Source organism: Bombina bombina, chromosome 2, assembly GCF_027579735.1.
Source record: "Bombina bombina isolate aBomBom1 chromosome 2, aBomBom1.pri, whole genome shotgun sequence".
NCBI classification, from domain to species: Eukaryota; Metazoa; Chordata; class Amphibia; order Anura; family Bombinatoridae; genus Bombina; species Bombina bombina.
In genome coordinates this window covers 618,873,739-618,887,080 of record NC_069500.1, presented here as the reverse complement: position 1 = coordinate 618,887,080, position 13,342 = coordinate 618,873,739, and the positions used below count along the sequence as shown (strand labels likewise).

The window sequence follows — 13,342 nt, the reverse complement described above, 5'->3', positions numbered from 1 at the left end:
TATTGCTGTGAAAAAGACAAATGTGTGCGATTCTTTATCATTGTACATAAATTGTGACATACGATACAATTTTAAATGTACAAATACAGGGTTAGATTATAAGTGGAGCGCAAAATATCGCTTCCACAAAAGTGATATTTGCACGAAACAAAGTAATACTGGTGCACGCAAATGTGCGCTGGTATTACAAGTTAGGTGCATTGCACTGAAGCTTTGTGCTCACAAGAGCATGCTTCCATAGGCTGAGACACGGCATGAGAACTAGCGCTGCGAAGGGGGTAAGTCGCAGCAATTATAAATATATATGTATATGATTATATACATATATATTTGTGTCCACTAGTAGGCACTTAGCATACCTTCAAGTTAGCAAGCAAATGAAAGCCAGAACAGGCTTTTGTAGAGCACCCCATATTAATCTATGGGGAAAGGGAGTTAGCGCAGCTGCGCTATCTGACCTCTAGATGTTAGTGCATGTGAGGCTTTCACTCAAGAGATAACTAACATATGAGCACAAGAATATGAGTGTTATTTATTTAACTTGAGTGGTGTTAGCGACCAACAGCACTAATATTTTTGCGCTCTACTTGTAATCTAGGCCTATGTGTTTAACTGTGTTGGACTGATTCTGCCAGGGTGAGAGACAAGCCCTGCTCTCATGCAATTGGCTGGGGGCCATAGTGAGAAACAAGTATTTGTTTAATAATGGTATAACAAATTAGAGCATTTTATTATTACTGTAAAAGGTCCCTTAAAAATATATTTAAGGATCCATTTTTAAATAGTAACATCATGCAATGTTTTTATGCTCCTTATGTTGGGGCCTAATAGGTCCATTGCTGTTTACTCTTTCATGTCCCTTTAAGTACCACTACATTACCAAATTACTTTTTAAAACCGATACGCAAAATAAAAATACTCATACCCACCGTGCATTGAGTCAGAAACCATGATAATATTCTTTAAATCATTTTCTTTAAAGGGGACATGAAATCCAAATATTTTCTTTTGTGATTCAGATAGAACATATCATTTTAAACACCTTTCCAATTTACTTTGCTTCATCCTCTTGGTATCCTTTGCTGAAGGTACAGCAATGCACTACTAGGAGCTGGCTGAACACATCTGGTGAGCCAATAATAAGAGGCAACCACCAATCAAGCAGCTAGAACCCAGTAGTTTATTGCTGCTCCTGATCCTTCAACAAATGATTCTAAAAGAATGAAGCAAATTAAATACAAGTCAATTTGAAAGTTTTTTTTAAAATTGCATGCTCTGAGTTTTGAAAGTTTAATTTTTATTTGACTGTGCCTTTAAGATGCTTCTGTGAACTGCATGATCTCACAAAGCTAAAGGTAATGGGAGCGCTGCATTACACTTTATGGCACATTTATATCCTTTAATCTGTTTATGAATGTAGCACTTACCTGCACTGTAGCACACTCCTTTGTATCGGACTATATTGTCATGCTGGAGTGATTTAAGGATTTCAATTTCCCTTTCGAAATCCCTCAGGTACTCTTCTGTAGTGTGCTGCAGCTTTTTAACAGCCACAACTTCCCCTGTGTTGTCTTGCAGAGGGTCATAACGACATAACTCCACACTTCCAAAATTACCCTGAAACAACAAATACAAATTAGAACCTGCTTAGGTTGTTACTCTAGGAATTCTTCTGTGCAGTGTTAACGTTCTCTAAGGAAGTAAGAAAACATAATTTATGTAAGAACTTACCTGATAAATTCATTTCTTTCATATTAGCAAGAGTCCATGAGCTAGTGACGTATGGGATATACATTCCTACCAGGAGGGGCAAAGTTTCCCAAACCTTAAAATGCCTATAAATACACCCCTCACCACACCCACAATTCAGTTTAACGAATAGCCAAGAAGTGGGGTGATAAGAAAAAAGTGCGAAAGCATATAAAATAAGGAATTGGAATAATTGTGCTTTATACAAAAAAATCATAACCACCACAAAAAAGGGCGGGCCTCATGGACTCTTGCTAATATGAAAGAAATGAATTTATCAGGTAAGTTCTTACATAAATTATGTTTTCTTTCATGTAATTAGCAAGAGTCCATGAGCTAGTGACGTATGGGATAATGACTACCCAAGATGTGGATCTTTCCACACAAGAGTCACTAGAGAGGGAGGGATAAAATAAAGACAGCCAATTCCTGCTGAAAATAATCCACACCCAAAATAAAGTTTAATGAAAAACATAAGCAGAAGATTCAAACTGAAACCGCTGCCTGAAGTACTTTTCTACCAAAAACTGCTTCAGAAGAAGAAAATACATCAAAATGGTAGAATTTGGTAAAAGTATGCAAAGAGGACCAAGTTGCCGCTTTGCAAATCTGATCAACCGAAGCTTCATTCCTAAACGCCCAGGAAGTAGAAACTGACCTAGTAGAATGAGCTGTAATCCTCTGAGGCGGAGTTTTACCCGACTCAACATAGGCAAGATGAATTAAAGATTTCAACCAAGATGCCAAAGAAATGGCAGAAGTTTTCTGGCCTTTCTAGAACCGGAAAAGATAACAAATAAACTAGAAGTCTTTCGGAAAGACTTAGTAGCTTCAACATAATATTTCAAAGCTCTAACAATATCCAAAGAATGCAACGATTTCTCCTTAGAATTCTTAGGATTAGGACATAATGAAGGAACCACAATGTCTCTACTAATGTTGTTGGAATTCACAACTTAGGTAAAAATTCAAAAGAAGTTCGCAACACCGCCTTATCCTGATGAAAAATCAGAAAAGGAGACTCACAAGAAAGAGCAGATAATTCAGAAACTCTTCTGGCAGAAGAGATGGCCAAAAGGAACAAAACTTTCCAAGAAAGTAATTTAATGTCCAATGAATGCATAGGTTCAAATGGAGGAGCTTGAAGAGCCCCCAGAACCAAATTCAAACTCCAAGGAGGAGAAATTGACTTAATGACAGGCTTTATACGAACCAAAGCTTGTACAAAACAATGAATATCAGGAAGAATAGCAATCTTTCTGTGAAAAAGAACAGAAAGAGCAGAGATTTGTCCTTTCAAGGAACTTGCGGACAAACCCTTATCTAAACCATCCTGAAGAAACTGTAATATTCTCGGTATTCTAAAAGAATGCCAAGAAAAATGATGAGAAAGACACCAAGAAATATAAGTCTTCCAGACTCTATAATATATCTCTCTGGATACAGATTTACGAGCCTGAAACATAGTATTAATCACAGAGTCAGAGAAACCTCTTTGACCAAGAATCAAGCGTTCAATCTCCATACCTTTAAATTTAAGGATTTCAGATCCTGATGGAAAAAAGGACCTTGAGACAGAAGGTCTGGTCTTAACGGAAGAGTCCACGGTTGGCAAGAGGCCATCCGGACAAGATCCGCATACCAAAACCTGTGAGGCCATGCCGGAGCTACCAGCAGAACAAACGAGCATTCCTTCAGAATCTTGGAGATTACTCTTGGAAGAAGAACTAGAGGCGGAAAGATATAGGCAGGATGATACTTCCAAGGAAGTGATAATGCATCCACTGCCTCCGCCTGAGGATCCTGGGATCTGGACAGATACCTGGGAAGTTTCTTGTTTAGATGACAAGCCATCAGATCTATTTCTGGAAGTTCCCACATTTGAATAATCTGAAGAAATACCTCTGGGTGAAGAGACCATTCGCCCGGATGCAACGTTTGGCGACTGAGATAATCCGCTTTCCAATTGTCCATACCTGGGATATGAACCGCAGAGATTAGACAGGAGCTGGATTCCGCCCAAACCAAAATTCGAGATACTTCTTTCATAGCCAGAGGACTGTGAGTCCCTCCTTGATGATTGATGTATGCCACAGTTGTGACATTGTCTATCTGAAAACAAATGAACAACTCTCTCTTCAGAAGAGGCCAAGACTGAAGAGCTCTGAAAATTGCACGGAGTTCCAAAATATTGATCGGAAATCTCACCTCCTGAGATTCCCAAACCCCTTGTGCCGTCAGATACCCCCACACAGCTCCCCAACCTGTAAGACTTGCATCTGTTGAGATTATAGTCCAGGTCGGAAGAACAAGAAGCCCCCTGAACTAAACGATGGTGATCTGTCCACCATGTCAGAGAGTGTCGTAAAATCGGTTTAAAGATATTAATTGAGATATCTTTGAGTAATCCCTGCACCATTGGTTCAGCATACAGAGCTGAAGAGGTCGCATGTGAAAACGAGCAAAGGAGATCGCATCTGATGCGGCAGTCCTAAGACCCAACATTTCCATGCATAAGGCTACCAAAGGGAATGATTGTGACTGAAGGTTTTGACAAGCTGATATCAATGTTAAACTTCTCTTGTCTGACAAGGACAGAGTCATAGACACTGAATCTATCTAGAAACCTAAAAAGGTTACCCTTGTCTGAGGAATCAATGAATTGATTGGTAAATTGATCCTCCAACCATGAACTTGAAGAAACAACACAAGTCGATTCGTATGAGATTCTTCGAAAATGAGAAGACTGAGCAAGTACCAAGATATCATCCAAATAAGGAAATACCAAAACCCTGTTCTCTGATTACAGAAAGAAGGGCACTGAGAACCTTTGAAAAAAATTCTTGGAACTGAGGCTAGGCCAAACGGTAGAGCCAAAAAACTGGTAATGCTTGTCTAAAAAGAGAATCTCAGACACTAAAAGTGTTCTGGATGAATCGGAATATGCAGATACACATCCTGTAAATCTATTGTAGACATATAATGCCCTTGCTAAACAAAAGGCAGGATAGTCCTACAGTAACCATCTTGAATGTTGGTATCCTAACATAACGATTCAATAATGATAGATCCGGAACTGGTCTGAAGGAATTGACCTTCTTTGGTACAATGAAGAGATAAAATAAAACCCCAGCCCCTGTTCCAGAACTGGAACTGGCATAAATACTCCAGCCAACTCTAGATCTGAAACACATTTCAGAAATGCTGAGCCTTTGCTGTGTTAACTGGGACACGGGAAAGAAAAAAATCTCTTAGCAGGAGGCCTTAACTTGAAGCCAATTCTGTACCTTTCTGAAACAATGTTCTGAAACCAGAGATTGAGAACGGAATTGATCCAAATTTCTTTGAAGAAAACGTAATCTGCCCCATACCAGCTGAGCTGGAATAAGGGCCGCACCTTCATAGGTACTTAGGAGCTGGCTATAGGTTTCTATAAGGCTTGGATATATTCCAAACTGGAAATAGTTTCCAAACTGATACCGCTCCTGAGGATGAAGGATCAGGCTTTTGTTCCTTGTTGTGAGGAAAGGAACGAAAATGATTATTTACCCTGGAAAGAAAGGGAAAGCTGACATCAACTCTAATGATATCAAAAGATGGTATCACCAACTCTAATGATATCAAAAGATGGTATCACCAATAAAATTATTAGCATGTTATAGAATAATAATAATGCTATAAAATTATGATCTGTTACTTGTTGCGCTAAAGCTTCTAACCAAAAAGTTGAAGCTGCAGCAACATCCGCTAAAAATATAGCAGGTCTAAGAAGATTACCTGAACATAAGTAAGCTTTTCTTAGAAAGGATTCAATTTTCCTATCTAAAGGATCCTTAAATGAAGTACTATCTGCCGTAGGAATAGTAGTACATTAGCAGGAGTAGAGACAGCCCCATAACCTTAGGGATTTTTGTCCCAAAAAACTCTAATCTGTCAGATGGCACAGGATATAATTGCTTAAACATCTAGAAGGAGTAAATAAATTACCCAAATTATTCCATTCCCTGGAAATTACTTCAGAAATAGCATCAGGGAGATAAAAACACTTCTGGAATAACTACAGGAGATTTAAAAACCTTATTTAAACGTTTACATTTAGTATCAAGAGGACCAGAATCCTCTATTTCTAATGCAAATAATACTTCTTTAAGTAAAGAACGAATAAATTCCATCTTGAACAAATACAAAGATTTATCAGCATCAACCTCTGAGACAGAAACCTCTGAACCAGAAGAACCATTATCAGTATCAGAATGATGATGTTCATTTAAAAATTCATCTGAAAAAAGAGAAGTTTTAAAAGACTTTTATGTATACTAGAAGGAGAAATAACAGACATAGCCTTCTTAATGGATTTAAAAAATAAAATCTCTTATGTTATCAGGAACACTCTGAAAATTAGATGTTGACGGAACAGCAACAGGTAATGTAACAGTACTAAAGGAAATTTTATCTGCATTAATAAGTTTGACATGACATGCAATACAAACAACAGCTGGAGAAACAGATACCAAAAGTTTATAGCAGATACACTTAGCTTGGTAGCTCCAGCACTAGGCAGTGATTTTCCTGAAGTATCTTCTGACTCAGATGCAACGTGAGACATCTTGCAATATGTAAAAGAAAAAAACAACATATAAAGCAAAATTGATCAAATTCCTTAAATGACAGTTTCAGGAATGGGAAAAAAAATGCCAGTGAACAAGCTTCTAGCAACCAGAAGCAATAAATAATGTGACTTAAATAATGTGGAGACAAAAGTGACGCCCATATTTTTTAGCGCCAAAAAAGACGCCCACATTATTTGGCGCCTAAATGCTTTTGGCGCCAAAAATGACGCCACATCCGGAACGCCGACATTTTTGACGCAAAAAAACGTCAAAAAATGACGCAACTTCCGGCTACACGTATGACGCCGGAAACAGAAAAAAATGTTTGCGCCAAAAAAGTCCGCGCCAAGAATGACGCAATAAAATGAAGCATTTTCTGCCCCCGCGAGCCTAACAGCCCACAGGGAAAAAGTCAAATTTTTTAAGGTAAGAAAAAATGATTGAAACAAATGCATTTATCCCAAATATGAAACTGACTGTCTGAAAAATAAGGAATGTTGAACATTCTGAGTCAAGGCAAATAAATGTTTGAATACATATATTTAGAACTTTATAAACAAAGTGCCCAACCATAGCTTAGAGTGTCACAGAAAATAAGATTTACTTACCCCAGGACACTCATCTACATGTTTGTAGAAAGCCAAACCAGTACTGAAACGAGAATCAGCAGAGGTAATGGTATATATAAGAGTATATCGTCGATCTGAAAAGGGAGGTAAGAGATGAATCTCTACGACCGATAACAGAGAACCTATGAAATAGACCCCGTAGAAGGAGATCACTGCATTCAAATAGGCAATACTCTCCTCACATTCCTCTGACACTCACTGCACGCTGAGAGGAAAACCGGGCTCCAACTTGCTGCGGAGCGCATATCAACGTAGAATCTAGCACAAACTTACTTCACCACCTCCATCGGAGGCAAAGTTTGTAAAACTGAATTGTGGGTGTGGTGAGGGGTGTATTTATAGGCATTTTAAGGTTTGGGAAACTTTGCCCCTCCTGGTAGGAATGTATATCCCATACGTCACTAGCTCATGGACTCTTGCTAATTACATGAAAGAAATCACTTGTGGGTTTTTTCTCACTACTCTTTGTAATAAAGTCTGCTTTGCCTCTATCATCCTGATCCTTTTTTATGGGTCGATCAGAAATGCTTTGCGTGAGCTAAACATCATATTAATAATTTGTTTTGCACGACATACAGCTACATACACTACTAACCTTAAAGGGAGAGTCCAGCCCAAATTGGAATTCACGTGGATGCATTTCAGTTTTGTATAGAAGCATGTTTGCAATATACATGTATCAGGAGAAATGCTTCTTGTAAAAGCTATAGTTGTTTCAAAAGTGTATTTAAGTATGCACCGTGCACCAGCATTTTAAACACAGCACTTGCACAGAGAGCCTAAAGTGCTTGTACCATCTGGTAATGACTCAATTTGTTAATTGCTGACATGGTACAATCACCACTGGCACTCTGAGCAGCTGCAGTATTTAAAATACTGGTGCACTAAGAATATCTATCTATGTTCAAGTCTATCTACATATACTTATAATAGCAAAGGAAGAGGGCGCCATCATAGCGCATACAGGTGGCAATCACTATGGAAACCAGGACTATAAGACAAATTGTCGCTCATATTTTTCTATGCACCTGATCATAAGGTGCTGGATATTACTGAGATACCAAAGCCTCTCAGTTTACAAGCTGCAGATTACACTTGATGAAGCAGCTATACAAAAGCTGTGTTTTCAATCTTTTAATGTTATTTTTCGTAAAATGATTTAATGTTACTTTTAAATAAAATACTTTTTACAATACACTATACTGTTTGATTGTCCTGCTGTACGTGACTATTCAGAAGTCAGCAGCAGTTTGCCGATTGTAAGCCGAGAGGCTTTACTTACTCAGTGTGTGATATCCATCACCTTGAGATCAGGTGCATAGATGACACAAAGAGAAGCTTGTTTAGTTTTTTCATTTGTTCCCAGGCTTTACATCTATGTGATGGTATTTAATATACCCATGCCTTGATTGTATTCCCCCAATCACATGACAGCTTTACAGGGGTAGTTTGCGGATTCTAAGATTCATACAAATCCCAAACACCATATTTCCTTTTTTTAGTTAGCTTCTCGGTTCTAGTCCCATTGTTATGTGATAAAAATGTTCATACCACAATGACAATAAGAGCATTCATAATGGTGCTTTCCCATTCTTGTATACCTTAATACTGTGCTTAAATATTTCTGTTCCATTAGAAAACTAGCCTCCAGCTTATTCAAAATGCCTTGCACAAGTTTGTGGGTGTATCTCTGCACCTAGGCTTGCTTAAAGGGACAGTCTAGGCCAAAATAAACTTTCATGATTCAGATAGAGCATTTCATTTTAAACAATTTTCCAATTTACTTTTATCACCAATTTTGCTTTGTATTCTTGGTATTCTTAGTTGAAAGCTTAACCTAGGAGGTTCATATGCTAATTTCTTAGACCTTGAAGCCCACCTCTTTCAGATTGCATTTTAACAGTTTTTCACCACTAGAGGGTGTTAGTTCACGTATTTCATATAGATAACACTGTGCTCGTGCACGAGAAGTTATCTGGGAGCAGGCACTGATTGGCTAGACTGCAAGTCTGTCAAAAGAACTAAAAAAAAGGGCAGTTTGCAGAGGCTTAGATACAAGATAATCACAGAGGTTAAAAACATAATTTATGCTTACCTGATAAATTTATTTCTCTTGTAGTGTATCCAGTCCACGGATCATCCATTACTTGTGGGATATTCTCCTTCCCAACAGGAAGTTGCAAGAGGATCACCCACAGCAGAGCTGCTATATAACTCCTCCCCTCACTGCCATATCCAGTAATTCGACCGAAACAAGCCGAGAAAAGGAGAAACCATAGGGTGTAATGGTGACTGTAGTTTAATTAAAATTTAGACCTGCCTGAAAAGGACAGGGCGGGCCGTGGACTGGATACACTACAAGAGAAATAAATTTATCAGGTAAGAATAAATTATGTTTTATCTTGTTAAGTGTATCCAGTCCACGGATCATCCATTACTTGTGGGATACCAATACCAAAGCTAAAGTACACGGATGATGGGAGGGACAAGGCAGGAACTTAAACGGAAGGAACCACTGCCTGTAGAACCTTTCTCCCAAAAACAGCCTCCGAAGAAGCAAAAGTATCAAATTTGTAAAATTTGTAAAAAGTATGAAGGGAAGACCAAGTTGCAGCCTTGCAAATCTGTTCAACAGAGGCCTCATTTTTAAAGGCCCAGGTGGAAGCCACAGCTCTAGTAGAATGAGCTGTAATCCTTTCAGGAGGCTGCTGTCCAGCAGTCTCATAGGCTAAACGGATTATACTCCGAAGCCAAAAAGAAAGAGAGGTTGCCGAGGCCTTCTGACCTCTCCTCTGTCCAGAGTAAACAACAAACAGGTTAGATGTTTGGCGAAAATCTTTAGTAGCCTGTAAGTAAAACTTCAAGGCACGGACTACGTCTAGATTATGCAAAAGACGTTCCTTCTTTGAAGAAGGATTAGGACATAATGATGGAACAACTATCTCTTGATTGATATTCTTGTTAGAAACCACCTTAGGTAAAAACCCAGGTTTTGTACGCAGAACAACTTTATCTGAATGAAAGATCAGATAAGGAGAATCACAATGTAAGGCAGATAACTCTGAGACTCTTCGAGCCGAGGAAATAGCCATCAGAAAAAGAACTTTCCATGAAAGAAGTTTGATATCAATAGAATGAAGGGGTTCAAACGGAACCCCTTGAAGAACTTTAAGAACCAAGTTTAAGCTCCATGGAGGAGCAACAGGTTTAAACACAGGCTTAATTCTAACTAAAGCCTGACAAAATGCCTGAAAGTCTGGAACTTCTGCCAGACGCTTGTGTAAAAGAATAGACAGAGCAGAAATCTGTCCCTTTAAAGAACTAGCTGATAATCCTTTGTCCAAACCCTCTTGGAGGAAGGACAATATCCTAGGAATCCTAACCCTACTCCATGAGTAATTCTTGGATTCACACCAATGAAGATATTTACGCCATATCTTGTGGTAAATTTTCCTGGTGACAGGCTTTCGTGCCTGTATTAAGGTATCAATTACTGACTCGGAGAAGCCACGCTTTGATAGGATCAAGCGTTCAATCTCCATGCAGTCAGTCTCAGAGAAAGTAGATTCGGATGATTGAAAGGACCTTGTATTAGAAGGTCTTGTCTCAGAGGCAGAGTCCATGGTGGAAAGGATGACATGTCCACTAGGTCTGCATACCAGGTCCTGCATGGCCACGCAGGCGCTATCAATATCACCGATGCTCTTTCCTGTTTGATTTTGGCAATCAGACGAGGGAGCAGAGGAAACGGTGGAAACACATAAGCCAGGTTGAAGAACCAAGGCGCTGCTAGAGCATCTATCAGTGCCACTTCTGGGTCCCTGGACCTGGATCCGTAACAAGGAAGCTTGGCGTACTGGCGAGATGCCATGAGATCCAATTCTGGTTTGCCCCAACGGAGAACCAATTGAGCAAACACCTCCGGATGGAGTTCCCATTCCCCCGGATGAAAAGTCTGACGACTTAGAAAATCCGCCTCCCAGTTCTCTACACCTGGGATATGGATCACTGACAGGTGGCAAGAGTGAGTCTCTGCCCAGCGAATTATCTTGGAGACTTCTGACATCGCTAGGGAACTCCTGGTTCCCCCTTGATGGTTGATGTAAGCCACAGTCGTGATGTTGTCCGACTGAAATCTGATGAACCTCAGTGTTGCTAACTGAGGCCAAGCCAGAAGAGCATTGAATATCGCTCTTAACTCCAGAATATTTATTGGAAGGAGTTTCTCCTCCTGAGTCCACGATCCCTGTGCCTTCAGGGAATTCCAGACTGCACCCCAACCTAGAAGGCTGGCATCTGTTGTTACAATTGTCCAATCTGGTCTGCGAAAGGTCATACCCTTGGACAGATGGGCCCGAGATAACCACCAGAGAAGAGAATCTCTGGTTTCCTGATCCAGATTTAGTAGAGGGGACAAATATGTGTAATCCCCATTCCACTGACTGAGCATGCATAATTGCAGCGGTCTGAGATGCAGGCGCACGAATGGCACTATGTCCATCGCCGCTACCATTAAGCCGATTACTTCCATGCACTGAGCCACCGTGGGGCGCGGAATGGAGTGAAGAACACGGCAAGCATTTAGAAGTTTTGATAACCTGGACTCCGTCAGGTAAATTTTAATTTCTACAGAATCTATTAGAGTCCCTAGGAAGGAAACCCTCGTGAGAGGAGATAGAGAACTCTTTTCTTCGCTCACTTTCCACCCATGCGACCTCAGGAATGCCAGAACTATCTCTGTATGAGATTTGGCAATTTGAAAGCTTGACGCCTGTATCAGGATATCGTCCAGGTAAGGAGCCACCGCTATGCCTCGCGGTCTTAGGACCGCCAGAAGTGAGCCCTGAACCTTTGTAAAAATTCTTGGGGCTGTAGCCAACCCGAATGGAAGAGCTACAAATTGGTAATGCCTGTCTAGAAAGGCAAACCTCAGGAACTGATGATGATTCTTGTGAATCGGAATGTGAAGGTAGGCATCCTTTAAGTCCACTGTGGTCATGTACTGACCCTCTTGGATCATGGGTAAAATGGTTCGAATAGTTTCCATCTTGAATGACGGAACTCTGAGGAATTTGTTTAGGATCTTTAAATCCAAAATTGGTCTGAAGGTTCCCTCTTTTTTGGGAACCACAAACAGATTTGAATAAAACCCCTGTCCTTGTTCCGCCCGCGGAACTGGATGGATCACTCCCATTACAAGGAGATCTTGTACGCAGCTTAGGAATGCCTCTTTCTTTATCTGGTTTGCAGATAATCTTGAAAGGTGAAATCTCCCTTGTGGAGGAGAAGCTTTGAAGTCCAGAAGATATCCCTGAGATATGATCTCCAATGCCCAGGGATCCTGAACATCTCTTGCCCACGCCTGGGCGAAGAGAGAGAGTCTGCCCCCTACTAGATCCGTTGTCGGATAGGGGGCCGCTCCTTCATGCTGTCTTAGAGGCAGCAGCAGGCTTTCTGGCCTGCTTGCCCTTGTTCCAGGACTGGTTAGGTTTCCAGGCCTGCTTGGATTGAGCAAAAGTTCCCTCTTGTTTTGAAGCAGAGGAAGTTGATGCTGCACCTGCCTTGAAATTTCGAAAGGCACGAAAATTAGACTGTTTGGCCTTTGATTTGGCCCTGTCCTGAGGAAGGGTATGACCCTTACCTCCAGTAATGTCAGTAATAATTTCTTTCAAACCAGGCCCGAATAAGGTCTGCCCCTTGAAAGGAATGTTGAGTAATTTAGACTTTGAAGTCACATCAGCTGACCAGGATTTGAGCCATAGCGCCCTACGCGCCTGGATGGCGAATCCGGAATTCTTAGCCGTTAGTTTAGTCAAATGAACAATGGCATCAGAAACAAATGAGTTAGCTAGCTTAAGAGTTCTAAGCTTGTCAACAATTTCAGTCAATGGAGCTGTATGGATGGCCTCTTCCAGGGCCTCAAACCAGAATGCCGCCGCAGCAGTGACAGGCGCAATGCATGCAAGGGGCTGTAAAATAAAACCTTGTTGAATAAACATTTTCTTAAGGTAACCCTCTAATTTTTTTATCCATTGGATCTGAAAAAGCACAACTGTCCTCAACCGGGATAGTGGTACGCTTTGCTGAAGTAGAAACTGCTCCCTCCACCTTAGGGACAGTCTGCCATAAGTCCCGTGTAGTGGCATCTATTGGAAACATTTTTCTAAATATAGGAGGTGGGGAAAAGGGCACACCGGGCCTATCCCACTCCTTACTAATAATTACTGTAAGCCTTTCAGGTATTGGAAAAACATCAGTACTCATCGGCACTGCATAGTATTTATCCAGCCTACACAATTTCTCTGGCACTGCAATTGTGTCACAGTCATTCAGAGCAGCTAATACCTCCCCAAG

The 13,342-nt window shown here is 40.5% G+C and overlaps 1 protein-coding gene across 1 annotated transcript in view; it reads right to left on the bottom strand.

The window, feature by feature from the left end:
- Positions 1-13,342, bottom strand: part of JAK2 (Janus kinase 2) — a 737,012-nt gene that overhangs the window by 60,716 nt on the left and 662,954 nt on the right. Inside the window, exon 19 of the mRNA XM_053702553.1 lies at positions 1,428-1,617. Within this exon, the coding sequence (XP_053558528.1) occupies positions 1,428-1,617 (190 nt within the window). The remainder of the gene's footprint in view (positions 1-1,427; positions 1,618-13,342) is intronic.